We start from the raw sequence: 15,903 nt of genomic DNA, 5'->3' as shown, positions 1-15,903 counted from the left end.
AAGAACCAAAGTTGTATTGACTACATGTTTTTCCTAATTTTTGCCCCTACATGTTCACAAGTTCACAGCACATGAAGATGTTTGAAATATTAAATAATTTTCTCTTTTAACCTTTGAAATGCCCCCAAAATAAATACTTTTCTCTCTTCTTTTAGCAAGGCTTCACACCAGTGAGCATAAAAAGTAAAGTGCTGTTGCTGTTACACACTTCCAGCTAGAGACTGATCTCTAAACTATGTTCAACATATTTCATAAAACTGCTGAATCTTGGGGTGAACTTTGACCTGACATCAAAAGAGCCTGCATAAACCCAAAAGTAAAAAAAAAAAAAAAATAAAATAAACAAGCAAACAAAAACAATGTCAATCAACTGGGCTTTTTTCTGAGGTGTCATATAAAAGATTTCTCCATATTAAAACTACTCTCTAAAGAGTACTGGGAAAGAAAAGAAGGAACAGAGGAATGCTAGAGCTTTCCTGGGGTGATGCTTAGGTAAGAGAACTAAAAATCCTATGTGAACAAATACGAGTACATTAAAAATAGTAATGTTATATCTATAGGATTATCAAATTAGAATAGAAAAAAATATATAGAAAATAAATTTTGAACCATTCTCTTGTAGGTACAAAATGTTCCATTAAGAAACTCTCTCTCTCATTATAACTCTGAGGAAATTATATTTGAAAGCAAGCTCAGTCCATGAACTAAAATACAACTGCAGCATTTGGCAACTTAGGGAATGTGCCAAAATTTCTTGGAACATTCCCTCTGTCATAATATTAAAGAAATGAAAAGTATCTACAATATGCAAATAGTAAAAAACCCAGCCAATGTTCTGCCTATGCTATTATACCAATTCATTTGTGACTAATGAAAAATCTACTGATGAATAAAACATGTATTCCAAAAATAAAACAGTTATAAATAAATTCTAAAAATACAACTACCCTTCCAAAGTTGGTACAGCATCTCCATTGCACCTGGACATAACAGAAGTCAAATGTCAAATGTATTTGACTGGAACGGTTTTAAAGGAATTTTTTTCAGTGCTCTCTGAATACCCAGTATTCCATTTAATACCCAGTAAATAATAAAGTGTTTGAACTACCAGTAATAGAAAATGACTGTGTGTTATTAGAGAAAAACAAAACCAGGGAATCTCAGACTGCTGTACTATTATCATATTTGTGAAACCATTCAAAAAGCTTTCTTTTTATAAAGAAATAATGTATATAAAATAGGACAATTTAAAAAATATTAACCAGTAACAGACAGTAAATCTGCAGGTTTTGGACCTACCAATACTCATGAATCTCCATAGTGTAGTACAGAACTTGCCTGATGCAAACTCCAACTAATCACAGAACCACTCATGTGAATGGCTCATGAATAACCTCGAGTTCTTTAGAAATTTATGCATATTTTGGGTCCGACCCACACTGAATGTGTACAACAGCCTTTAAGAAAACCATATTTGTGGAGAGTCTTAGCTTCACATCCAGGTGTTAAGGCACTGGATGGCCCTTGAAGATAATAAATGATGATGTACAAAAATTGAATTTAAAAAAGACTTGCACAGCAACATCTGTTGTATTTCATCCAAACCACAGTAAGAGAACTCCTTATACCTCATTAGCTTGAATTCTTCTCTTGTTGTGTTCTTCATCACAGTATCATGTAGGATGGACCTCCAGGGATCATGTAGTCCAAATCCCTACTCCAATTAGGTCCAGATTACTTAAGGGTCTCTCCAAGTATAGACTCCACAGCTTCTCTGAACAGCCTGGTTTAGTATTTGATGACCCCTAAGTTGAGCCAACAAGTTTCTTTGTTCTTATAATGCCCTTTGTCTCTTATCCTTTCACTGTACATCTCTGAAAAAAGCCTGGTATCGTTTTCTCTACATACTGGGTAAATATTTCCTACTCTGGCCTGGAATGACGTTGACCTTTGCTGCAAGAGAACATTGCTGATTCATATTCAGCACCAGGACTTCCAGGTATTTTTCTGCAAAGTCTCTTTCTAATCAGATTAGCATCAGCCTGGTCTGTTGCACGGGATTACTCCATTCCAGATGCATGTCCTTGTTGAACTTCCTTAGATTACTATTAGCTCCTTTTTAATGCTTGCAATATCTTAGATCTTTTTATGTATAAGAACTTTCATTAAATACATGTGACAGGGGCAAGAGGATTGATGGTGTAAAACTAAAAGACAGGATTTAATGGATGTGTCTTCTAGCCTTATATCAGGATTTCACTGCCAACAACAAAAATTCTGTTTCATGATTAATAAGATTTCCATGTCTGCTTCTATTCTGATGTTGTTGAGATCATAAAGATTAAAAAAAAAATCCAGAAGATGCAATATATTAGGACACGGGATACTTATATTAAGTCCAATCTTAGAAAGAAAATTTCCTGAAGAATTCATTTTAGTGCTATTTGTTAAAAAACTTCTGACACATTCCTTTGGGAAAGATCATAACTAGCCTTCATCAGACCCAGAACAATTAGCCAGACTACAATTTCGATTTAATAGGGGAGAAACTATGTTCCCAACAGAAAACCAACAGAAAATAAAATCCTCCACAACTCGGCAGCTCAATATCATGCATGTACTAAGCTGTATTTGCAAGCTTTTTTAAACTTTTTAAGTCATTCTATATAGACCATTAGGTTTCTTTTAGTGAAGGACACACAGCAATTTTTATAACACAGATGTAATATATAAAACCTATACTGAAAACAAAGACAAGAAAGATCAGATTTTAGGAAACTACTGGAAAAATGTTGAACCAGAACAAAACATACAAGAGCATAGAGCCTGACAGAGAGCATTATCGTTTATAAAATCCAGGCATGCATTTACTACATTTAAACACACTGGTAGATAGTTCATACTAGCAATGGAAAGTAATTAGTACTGAAGTCCAAAAAAGTATATGAAAGTCCTCTGTGAAGGAACAGTTCTAACATCTATCTGAAGTTAATCAAAGAAGAAATCATCTCAGCACTGATGAAGAGTGAGGAGGAATGAATGATTCAGTGAACTAATGTAAATCAAAATCTTATGGATGCCTCAGTGTTTTTCAAATGGAAATGAGGCTTTTTATATCAAATTGATTTGGATTCCAGAGGCAAACTGCTTGCCCTGTCTCTCTGAACAGAACTGACTTTAATGTATGAAAAGAAGAATAACTTCACAACAGGGAAGGAACTCAGCAACTGGCTTGCATACATAGGAAATCAGACTAAAATTCTGATCACTCATAATATGCTTTTCCAAATGAGGTATGAAAGTTAGGTCCAATCACAACTGCAGTTCAGAGGAACTACAAGGAATTCTGTGTTCTTTAAATAAGGCGCTAACGAATACCTGATATTTCCAAGTATATAAGCATTCATTTTACACATAATTTATTTAAGTAGCTAGAAACACTATAAAACTCAGTAGTCAGTAAGGAAAGAACCTTAAAAAACATAAACTTATGTGCTTTGAAACTTAGTCAATACAGTTTGCTATTGTTGTCATTCCCTAGAGAATATAAATGAATCACTATAATCAACATAATCCAGACTTCTGTCCCATTACTGGAGAGTTAAACTGAAGAGATGTTGGAAATTAAATGATATTATTTAAATTATGTATCTTTGGCATTTTTCATATGTTTTTGTGAGATTTTTCCCAGACTAGGGAAAAATGACTCAGATGCACAAAATCTATTCAGCTGCTATAAATCCCATTATGAAGATAGCCATTCTATTTTGAATTTGTAAGCATTACAGACAAAAGTAAATCCACTTGGATTAGTAAGATTCAGTTATATGTGAGACTAGAAAGGTTGCTGTAGAAGTCTAACAAATTCATGACTTGGTATATTAACCTCATGTACTACTAAACCAAGTATATAAAACTCCTTTCCTCATTAAAAAAGCTGAATATTCTAAAAACATCAGTATTCTGTAACATATTTTACATTTCTACACTGCAACAGCTCCCTGCCAGCCATCATTGAATTCAAATACTTCTGGAATGACTATTGTTGAGAAAAATAAGATTTTAGAGTATGAAAAGAACCTTTTTCTCATGTGAACAATATTTAAAATTTTTCTTGGCTGCTTTCCCAATTCATCTGAATAGAACTTCTGCTTTCCAGATACTCACACACAATGTACTTCTTGCTTTTACGCCAGAGAAAATCCTCCTAGACAAAAACCACTTGTAATTTCTGTAAGGATTTCTATTGTAGTCTTACAAAAAATATTGCACCTTTGCAGGAGTTAAACACTTAAAAATAAACTAAATGGGAAATGTAAAATTGCATCTCTTCCCTTGAGAAGGTCCCATTTTGGAACTAATTCATACAGGCACACAGAGATGTCGTGATATGCACAGCCCCAGTGAATGCTGCTGGATGTTGAGAAGAGAAGGAATATAGCTGACAGTAGCACTTAGCTTGTGAAGGAGACATGAGGAAATTAGTTGTTAGGGTTACAACAATCAAATCCCAAATCAAATTCAAAAATGCATAAGAGCAATACAAGATCAGTCTCAAGTTTTCATACCAGAATTTTTATACTCAAAATTAAGGTCCTATTCAGAAAAAAGAAAAAATCACCTAATTAATTTCAAGCCCAAACTTCAACCCAACAGAAAATGAGATACAAGCCTGTGTTTAAAATAAACATATGTATAAATGTTGCTGAAGTCAGCCTTAAGAGGCTGTTCAAACACTTTAATGAAAGACCATGACAGAGCATAAAAACACACATTTCATTCCATTCATCTGTGTAGTATCTGACAGCAGAAATTACATGTGATGGTGAACAGTAAGACATTTCAGTTTTCTCAAACTTCTTCAACTACTCTTAATTGCCAAAATACATTTTTTTAAGTAAGGTCACATTTCAAGAATTCTAACTTTCATCTACAGGTAAGAAAGAATAAGGCTAGCAAGATCCCAAGTCCTCTGTACACAATAAAGAAATGGCTTTATAATGCACTCTTCATGGCCTTTACCTGTTTCTACATCTGTTAAATGCAGCATGGAATCAAAGCCCCCACTGAGGATCCTTCTTCCACAGGACGACCACCGGGCAGCTCGAACAGCACAGGAGTGACAGGAGTAGGTTTTTAAACAGCAGCCTGTATCTACAGCATCCCATACCTTGAAAAGAAGGATAAAGGGCACCTTTACAAAGAGTCACAGTATTTTTTTCAATAATAATTCACTACAGAAAATCACTGTAGCTGAGAAAGCTTTGCATTCTGAAGTTGTATCAGCTAAGCTGTAAAAAAAAAAATGTTTGAAATAATTGCATGGTTGATTAGAATTAGGGCATTTTATTAACAAGCCACAAATTATGTTGTTACTATTTTTGTTATTTCTTGAAATGTCTACATTGCTTTCAATTCATGTTATACTTTCCCATTCATAATGCTGTCCTACTCTATGCAGGGATGTATCCAAATATATTTTAACCTTAAATCATGTTTCTCCCAATTTTTTGTCTCCGAAATATCTCGCTTTCTATCAAGTAAGAAGAATCCTGGCAGATTACAGCTTTCACATCTGCCCATACATGTGCTTTAATCATATTTCTCAGTTTGCAATTTTAAGTAAAATTTTAGAGAATTTTACCTTAACTTCACTGCGGAAGTAGGTAAGAATATTACCATGCAGCTACATGGAGATTTTTAAGGCCTGCTCTGAGTCCTTCCATTTTCCATTTTCTCCTGGACAGAACTGAGTTGATGCTGAGAATTTCTGATAATTCTACTAGTTATTCAGTGTTTATTTAAGTATGTAGCAAGTAGCATTTTCAGAGCATAAATAGTCCTGCTCATATTTTTAAAGCAATTTTTAAAGAGACAGGTACTTGTTTCCAAGGAATATATTTTAGAAAATACAACTACTTTGACTTTAGACACCAAATACAGTTGACAAAAATTAAAGGCATATCCTTTTCATGGTTCTCTTTTTGTCATAGTATTAAGATAAACTTAGAAATTTAGCAACAAATGTCCCATATAAAAATCCAGTATGATCAGTTCTGTGACAGAAGGCTAAACATCAAAACTATTTTCTTATAAATGTTCTTTTTCAGTAAAAACTGACTATAAAATATCCTATCATTGTACAATATAATACCTTTTGAGCTTAGAATGTGAAGAGGGAGAAGAAAATGAGACTTTGGGTAATGCATTTTTATCTTCAATTATATAAAATTTTCTTCTTACTGTACAAAAAAGACTTGCTGACAGTATCATTACATAATGCATGCTCAGAAGACAACATTCCATTATAGAAAATTACTTTATCAAAAGATCTTCTATCACAAAGCACAGTTATGCAATGCAAAGCAACCAATTATCATTAACTACTTGACCAGCCAGTAAAGACTGAAACCTGAGGGCCATACCCTCAGTATTCTACCTGAATCACAAGTTAAAAAAAATCAAGGAAATGTTAATATTAAAATGCTTTTGAAAGTAAGTTTCTCTCTTCTAATGAGTCTTAATGATTGTTTCGAGTTTCACAGTATCAAAAAAGGGTTAATTGTATCTTGGAGGGCTTTTAATACCAGGAAACTAATGAATGAATCAAGATGAAAGGAAAAACAGGTGGTACATGCTTCTGATATTTTCTGTCCTGTTACAGAGATTAAGTACAAAAACTCAATTTTCACAAGAAAGGTAAAGTAAAGCAAGTCTGACAGCACTTTTGAGTTCATGCTTCATTAAAAGAGCTACATAATTGGAAATAGCACATCCTTAAAGCTGCACATTTCCCTCCATTATATGAGTTGGAACAAGCGGTCCACTCTTGTGGATGAGACCACTGACCATGCCCAAGGGACAATTTACCAAGTGACACATTTCTCTCTACTGTTTTACTTTCCATCAGCTCATTTTTTGCCCAGGAAATGGTGGTTTTGCAATGCTCTCTGGAATTAAGAATTGCATGGGCAAAGCAGTTTTGACTGAGGAAATTCACTTAGTTTACTGCCGATTGATGTAAGCCTTTAATTACAGAACGAGGTTTTGAGGAAAAAGGATCAAGAGTTAAACAAGCACTTAGGGGAACACCTTCCCACTTCAGTCCAGTGCTTCTCCCCCCTGCTCCTACCCAGCTTCATCAGTTTTCACTAGGCATTATGGTGAAATCCTCAGCTGTAGCAGAGCCCCAGTCTGTGCCCCAAAGGGACAGAAATGTTAACCATGTCACATGCACAAATGGAGAATCTTCTGTATTTTATTACAATGGAAAATGCTCCAGATCCTATCAGAGGATCAGTGCAAAGCCACCATCATGTCTGCATTTCCTTAGGGAGCCTCTTAAGCATTTCCCCACTGCTGTGTATTTCCACTGTTTAACCAGTGGTAAGTGAAGACAATGTGGCTCATGGGAGAGTTCCACTGCATTCTGTCCAAAGCTTGAGAGGAATATCTGCTCAGCTGCTGGTGCTTGCTCTACACAGGCAGCCAACACCACTCAAAAAAGGAGAGGTTGCAAAAGGATGAGTCCTCTGCATTTGAGTTTGTATCTCTCTGCCCAAGACTCACATGTCAAATCAGCAGATTCTCCAAGGTGATGGGCATTTCAGGGTTTTAATTTCAACTGAGTCAAGTGTTTCAAGAGTGTGTGTGGAAATAAATGCCTTTCTAGTCTTTTTTTTTCTTCACTTGCAAATTCTAGGAACTAGGGCAATTAAAGATTCCTGTATCAAGTGAGTGATGTGAATCATGCCTTCTTTGGCAAAAGGGAACATGAATTACACCCTCTCTACCAGAGGAAGATCTCAAACATTTTCTTCTGAGTGGCATCTATACATAAACTCAACAAAAGGATTTGTTTCCAGAACCAGTCTAAGGCTGAAGATAAAGGCCACAACACCATAATTTAAGAAGTTATGGCTTTAAGAATTTCGAAGTATTTTTTTAATAAATGAAGCATCTTAGAACTATTTAGAAAATTTCACTTTAAATACCAAAAGCTGCTAAACTTTAACCTAAATACCTTTACAATTAACATTTGTAGAATAAACTGCCAGATTTACATGGAATAAAGATCATATTTAGTGCAGAATAAATTACTTGGGCAGGGGAAACAGTTCACTAAAAAATACAGAGGCTGAGATATATAAATCTTTCTTCACAGGCATTGAAACACATATATCAAGTATTATAAGACTAGACACTATTATGCATCTGCCAAAATAAGACACAGTTATATGAAATTATTTTTACCAAGAGATCATCTGCTTATGTCTTGTAGCTTAACTTGAAAACTCAGCTCTCACAGAAACCTAGTATTATTTCTAGATGAAATACCAAATTCTCATTAATCTGAAGTTGCTTTTATCTTGTGATGACCATTGTGATTTTAATGGCTGAGTTAAAAAGTTAAAAGCACACATTTCATCCTGCTACCCTGAAAATACTTTCTTTTTGCCACACACTCAAGCAATGTTATACATTATAAACAGTAACCAGTCCATCCTTTCCCTTTATAAGAATCAAAAAAAAAAAAATTAAATACGCAACTGTTATTAGAAAAATAACACATTTTTTCACATTACCTGGTCTAAATCTACAATTATGAACTAATTAATTATACTATATTTGAAAGAAATAAACAGCTAATACTCATTTCTGGCATAAAGGTATCATGAAAACTTAATTTTATTTTTGCCAACTTTATTAAAATTTGCTTTAGTTTATCAAACTGGTTCATCTTTCACTACTATTTCTTACTCTCCTGTGCTTCACTATATATAACACTATATTTCTATTTCTTTTCCTCTCCCACTATAGAAAGTATGGCGATTACATAGTTATCTGCTAGGATTAATATCTGGGGCCAAAATGGCAGGTACAAACAGCAAAGTGACAAAATTATACCAGTGATTTCTTTACAAAAGCAATTTTCCTTTTACTTTCTCTGAGGCACATTCTAATTCAATTGCTCTTTCTCATTCTCCATAGTATTTGGAAATAAAGGCTTCTGAAGTTGTTTGCTTTCCTGTATAGCCTAGAAATGCTGTGAAAATACTGTAATGTGTATTTTAGGTAACATAACCAGACCTCTTTGCCCTTGAGATTAGAAGTTCACAAAGCACATAAGCAACAACACAATATAAGAGATGAGATTTATTATAGATATGCTTCCAGATCCTATTTTCTGCTTTCAGGAAAACAGCCTTGGAAAATAAAGTAGTTAGGGTTGAAGATAAAAACTCTCTTGGTAAGTCACAGCAGGAAGCAAGAGAGGGTAAGCACTTGATACTCAACAGCAGTCACAGAATAATGCTCTGGGGTCTGCTGCACTATCAACCGGCTCAGAAGGCACAAAAGAAAGACTTTTATCCTACTGATCACACAAACTAGAGATTCATACCCAGAAAAAAAGGACACAGTAACATAAGCAGAGTAACCAAAATAATATGAGAACTCATCAAGCACACCAAGACTGATAAATTAGGAATTGAGCACATTTCTTTCATTGCCATGCTATGATTATCTATGATGCACTTGCCTCCAATTTAGATTGCAGAAAAGAAAATCCAGCAGCCTGACTTTTAAAAGGAGAAAGGTGCATTTATTCAAGCAGACAGTCACTAATTGCACAGTGAACCTGAGAACAATGATTCAATTGTGATAAATTAGAGGTTGGAAGCAAGTGAGGAATTAAGTTGTATGCATTTTGAATTTGCATGCATAGAGGGACTACAGCAGAGCCAGTCAAGAATACTAAACAAGAAATTAATTTCTGGAGCACGTGTAACAGAATTAAAAACTTTTCAAATGGATGGATTCGTGTTCATTTCAACATAACATCCACACTGAAAGAACTCCTCCCCCCTCAAATTAGCCAAGTTGTGCCAAATTGAGTTACCAACTTCTTTTGTCAATGGCTCCTAATGAATTACAGTAAGAAACCATTTCATACTTGTCAATTACTATAAATACAAAAGTGGCATATAAGAAACAGCCCTGTTCAAGGATGATGTGGGATAGTACTGAGTTGCAAGATGCATGAAGAAATTAGTGTGCTTTGACTAGAATAGACTCTGTTCCATTCCACAGCACACTCAGGCTGCTCCACAGACTTCTGAAGCTGAAAAGACATAAGCCTCTCCCTTTTTTGCTCCCTGGTGAGTCTCAAGGAGACAAAACTGATTTGGTTTTTTACTTTGTTTTTAAATCTTTCAGGCCTGAAAGATAACATGCCATATCTGCCAACATGCAGAGATTCAAGAGAAGGGTACCCCCTGAACCATACTGCTTTTCCAATCTCATCAATATCTAAATACTGTAATTTCTAACAAATACAGTAGAGAAGGAAGCCCCAAACTATCTACATAAAATGCCTTTTCTAGTTTTCAAAGCACGCTCCGATCTGTACTTTAAAAGGTTCTTTGAAAATCAATGGGCCAGAGGGCAGAAATTGTCTCGTGGAAAAATTACAAAATCATAAAAAGGTATCTCCTGCCATTACTGCTTCTTCAGATTCCCCAGTTGGATGAGGTGCAGCTTTGGGCTGCAAGAGCTCAAAATGCTCCTTGGTTATCTCTAACCAACAGCAATAAGGATAAGGGGCTACATAAAGAGGTACCTTCTTTTGTTCATAGAACTGAGACACGAATACCAGGAAGAGAAGCAATAAATAACCAAGCATTAGAATCGCTGGGGGTGCCTAAGCCTCTCCAGCCACAGCATGACTTTAAAAAAAATCTGATTTTGCATGTAATATATTTAAATTCCTAAAGTAACAACAGGAATATTTAGAATGTTTTATTCTTGTTTCGATTCATGTCTTCTTAAAATATTGAGCCAAATAATAGTATTGTTGAGTACTACAAAGCAAAATTTGTTGAAAGAACTATGAAACTCGCTTGAACTCTTTTGTCTAAACCCACAGTTATATTGTGTGAAAACTAAAGTTAAAAAAAAAAAATCTTTGAGCTAAGGTCCATTTGTGTATAACCTTCAAGTGCCGATAAACTTATTTTCAAACAGTTATGAAGGATGTAAATAGATATTCAGATTGTTACATGGACTATGAGTGATGACATTTTGGACATACCAGCTTAATTTTTAGAACAGCTGTCCCAAAAAAAGAGTTTTTCTGCAGGATTCTGTACAGCTAGATAAAACTAACACATTTTCCTATGTGTTGAACACTTGTTTCAGGAATGTTTAAAGTGTTCTAGGGAACATATTTTAAATGACATCCCTCTTCCTAATCTAGACATGGTGTAAGAAGTATATATCAATGCTGTCATTTGAACATTTACAGATTTCCATCAGCTTTCTTCTTGCAGCAGTTGTAACTCAAAATGCAATTACTTTACTAATCTGAAGGGAAGAACCAACTTTATTATTGCTTTAATATCTGAATAAGAGAATAAGAATTTGTATTTAGATAGCTTATTAATAAACAACCCTTACTACTGCAGAAATAAGGAGAGTGGAAAGGAAAAAAATACAATAAATTCATGTAGCTGAGACAGCCAGCATAAGGTCTAAATTTGTTATTTTTACCCTAAAAAGTTAATATTAATATTAAAATGCTGCAAGTGTATTAATCAAACCAATGAGGTGTAAAATCTTCAATTTTACAAAAAAAAAAAAAAAAGAAAAATAATAATAATAATAAAAAAAAAAAACAAACAAAAAACCCAAACAAACAAACAAAACCCCCAGAAACAAAATCAAGCTAAACCTAAAAATAACCCAGTATATTAGACATAAGATAGTTCTAATTTTGTAGAGGGCTTCATTCAGGCAGAAGCATTTTAAGTTATAATACTTAATACTAGTTGGCACTACTACCAGAAACTACTCAGTGGTATGAAAACTGATTTGCACACATGTCAAAAAAAGCTTTAATCCTAGAAAATCCAGCAAAGGTTAAGTATAAGTACTACATGAGCTTCATACCAACCATGCCAATGAAACACATTTCCAATTATTTGGTGTTTTATTTTAATCTTCCCTCCCACAGGAACTCAGCAGCCCTTTCCCCAAGGAAGGTTCCATAATTACTAGTTGCGAAGCTTCATTTTGGGTGGTTTTCCCATTAACAGGAAAATAAAAACCCAATCAAAAGTGCACTTTGAGCCGCCAGCATCCTGTAAAATGATTTTAAGAAAACACTGATGGAAAAAGATAAAACGCTGACATTTTCAGTTGGCAAAGGAGGGACAAGACAAATAAAACAGAATTTTGTAAAAAGAAAACAAAAATTCCACACCACTGTGGCAAGAGCTGTCCATCTGATTACATAGAATAAAGAAATATTCTTGATAAAGCTTTCAACAAGAGCTACTACACTTCATTTAAATAGGCCTAACAATTCCCTACTTCAAAAGTTAACCTGTAACATGAGGAAAATCAAATCAACCAAGGCAAAATGAAGACATAAATAATTTTAAAGTATACAAACTGTCTGGGGTTTTGCTAATATAAATAATTAATGTTGCCTCCACAGAAGCTTTTCAAGTCAAAACTGGCAAACAGAACTCTTCAGAAAGAAGTAAATTATATTTTAAAAATGCTAACAGTAAGACACTGAACAATACTGAAATAAATATTTCATAGACATTTCTATTAAAGAATTTCCAAGTTATATATTCCCATTGTATCAAAAGTGTCCTCAGGACATACTAATCTCATCTGCGAAAACTCTTTTTTTAACCGTTTGATCCAGAAATGGAAAAAGTAAAGAAAACATGGACTCTGCTGAGTTCCTATTTCTTGGATGTCATTTGCTTCTGGAATTACAGACAGATGAAATGGATGGCTGAAACCTTATTCCTATCCGGCGGTTTCAACATTCTTTCCTTGTTAATTCTATGCAGTTTCTGCACAAACTGGTCAATCCTGCAGCGTTTCACAGCCCTCTCAGAGGGAGGTGCACACACAGGTGTTGCACAGCACCTTCACACAGCTGGTGTCTGGATCAAATGCTGCTAAACACGAGTAACACATGCATGGATGCAGTAACATGGACTAGTAAAATACTAATAACATATTCAAACATTTGACTAAAGTAAATAAACGCTAGAATATCATATAATTGTTCAGAAGCAAGCTCTGCTGCTCTTGTAAACTGAAGGTAGAATGAGTTTAGAATGAGTTTGTTTATAAAGAATATTTACCTAAAATTAATATCTCTATGATAAGAACTGAAATACTGCTGAAGTAACAAGTTCAGGGTGAAATCTTGGCCTGCTATGTCATTTACTTGAAAACACAGTTAAAAGTTTCAAAGTAACTCAGCAGCAGTTCTGAATACTTTCATGACACAGCAACTCCTTGTAAAATATTCTTTTTATTATGGCATATTTGTAGCCAAGCCTCTTGAGCTGAAATTGTGCCAGGTTTATACTGAACTGTTTCCATTCAACACCTGGGCTGCACAAAAATAACAGAGCTGAACAGGCAGTTTCTTTCAGGCTATTTGCACGGAGTAGCATCAGAAGTGGATGTGTAACAATCTACTTCATGACTCCAAGGTCCGAGTCACACATACTCATGAAATTCTCCTCTTGGACAGCATATCAGTTCCATTCACACATTACTGTTATTACACAATGCAGAAAAATTTTACAGAAGTCAGTCACTACCATATGATTGCTGAGAAGGAGATACACCTAGTAAAATTATCAAAATAAATCTAATACTTCTGTTATTTGGCAGAATGGTAACTTATAAGGTTTGTTGGGTTTAATAAACAAATAAAAAAAAATAAGCAGACTCCTTTAAATAAGAAGATAAAATAGTATTTTATTTTTAAGTGTCCTAATGTTTTGAGGATCAATATCTTGCTCAAATTTATATCTTCGATGACTATTTAAACAAAAAGGTTTTAAATCTGAGGTGGTCTTTTTAAAGACATGTTTTAAAAATTAAGCTTCAAAGCCTTTTTAAATGCTGGAGCATTCCCCCATTCACATGAAAATAGAACCATGTTTGAGGGGAGTTTGGGTGGGGGTTTTTTTTGTTGATTGGTTGGTTTGGGGTTTTTTTAAATGTGTTTCATACCACAATCACGGAACATTTCAATGTTTTGTAGCATTTCCAGTGAATGTCTAGTTAAGATGTGGCAGCAAGCTTTGAGTTTTAGAGGCACAAGGTTTACTGCAGTGCAGTGTGTTTGGCAGAGAAGTTTGTTTTTCCAAACAGAGATGAGGTTTACAAGTTTCAAATATGCATTTATTTTCAGTATCACAATGTAATACAAGGCACATTTGTACTGGGACAAGAACACATTACAAAGCGACAAAATCAGTTTAAACAAATTAAAATCAGCAGGAACTATGTATCTGACTTGTTTAATGAATGGTACCAGCAGGACAGGTTCACCCTCACTAAAATAAAAAATATTGGAATAAGCTCAGTAAGATGATCTTGCCACTAAAATACTTCCAGGAAAGTGGGGAACTGAAAAGAAGTACTAACACAACTCAGATTTCCTTAGATCTCATCTGAATTGCTCTACAGGAATGACTGGCACTCCAGCAGGGGAATGTAAACCAAAAACTGAGAAGACGTGCTGAAAAACCTGAGAACTGTCAAACTTTACCAGCTTTGTCAACTAGAATTAAGTTGGCAAAGACACAGAGGGATGTGAAAAAGCAACCTAATTCCTGGTAATAAGTATTAGAGCTTTAATTAACATGTCAGTTAGAACCTATAGCATAAAACTGTTCAAAACACAGTCATCAGATGGTCACTAGCATTTTTTATTAGTTACATTTCTTGACAGCATTGAGTTGTGAGTAAACTGACATGCCTATTTTCATTACTTTTATGTATTTTTTTTCCTATATTGGCAATTGAAATCTCCACAGTTCTAGCTCCTTCCTTGGAAACAAAATATCATTAGTCTGAAAATTCTCCTGAAACCATTTTATTTTCCTCTAAAAACTTCAGGGAAATAAATTACACCGTTAGACTTTCAAAACACATTGATTCCTTCTACAAAGCACAGGTTTGTTTGTTAGAATGTTTTATACCACATGTATCATTTTAAAAGACACAAGAAAATTGCAGACATTCACGGAATAAAATCTTCACTAAATGAGATCAAGATCTCTAAACACACTGATCATTCTTTTGACTTTTATTCTGGCAGACAGATGGTTTTCCCAGTTCTCAGTTGTTTTTAAAAAGGGAAGATTCCAAAGGAATGGAGATGAAATAGACTTTAAGTGCAGCATTCTTTCCCCTGTTCTAAGATTTGGAGAAATAATTTGCTTTTCATTGATAGGAGACCACTCTAACTAGAACCCTGCTGCCTAAGAGTCCTTTAAATGCCAGCAAGACTTGTGGCAGAGCAGTAGAGCCAGCAGCAACACCCTCGGACAGAAATATCAGTTCAGCATCCTCTTTACTGGTACCTCCCTTCACTCCTGGTTTCAGCACAAACTCTGCAGCACCAAGACCTCAAGTAAAGATCAATGAAGTGGTCACATTTCACTCAACATTTGCTCATCCCTCTAAAAGGCCTGGCAACCTCTGAAAAAGACACTAATTTAGATACGCTGACAACTGCAAAAATCTGAACATATATTAAGGTGTAGGACCCACGTTATCATACATTTGACTTTGGCTACATCTTTTAATGTCCAAATTAATCAATAATGCAGGGCTGCCCAGGACAGCTTGTGGTAGCACTTTACTGAAGCTATATCACAGTTAGAAATAAGCTGGAGTTGTCTTTACCTTCAGAGGTAGAAACACAAGAGCCCCCTCTGGCAGCTGTACAACTTTAACATCTTGATTTGTTCCCACCGAAAGAGCCTTATCCTGCAGTTTCGAAATGGGTGGAGAGAAAAGATGGCTGCAAGCCCACTGTTTGATTGAGTTCTTGCACTAAAGGTCTTGAAG

General features: G+C 34.8%; 1 protein-coding gene across 1 annotated transcript in view; it reads right to left on the bottom strand.

The window, feature by feature from the left end:
* Window positions 1-15,903, bottom strand: part of WDR25 (WD repeat domain 25) — a 60,123-nt gene that overhangs the window by 21,075 nt on the left and 23,145 nt on the right. Inside the window, exon 3 of the mRNA XM_066321888.1 lies at window positions 5,023-5,170. Within this exon, the coding sequence (XP_066177985.1) occupies window positions 5,023-5,170 (148 nt within the window). The remainder of the gene's footprint in view (window positions 1-5,022; window positions 5,171-15,903) is intronic.

Source organism: Sylvia atricapilla, chromosome 6, assembly GCF_009819655.1.
Source record: "Sylvia atricapilla isolate bSylAtr1 chromosome 6, bSylAtr1.pri, whole genome shotgun sequence".
NCBI classification, from domain to species: domain Eukaryota; kingdom Metazoa; phylum Chordata; class Aves; order Passeriformes; family Sylviidae; genus Sylvia; species Sylvia atricapilla.
This window is presented reverse-complemented; position numbering and strand designations above follow the sequence as displayed.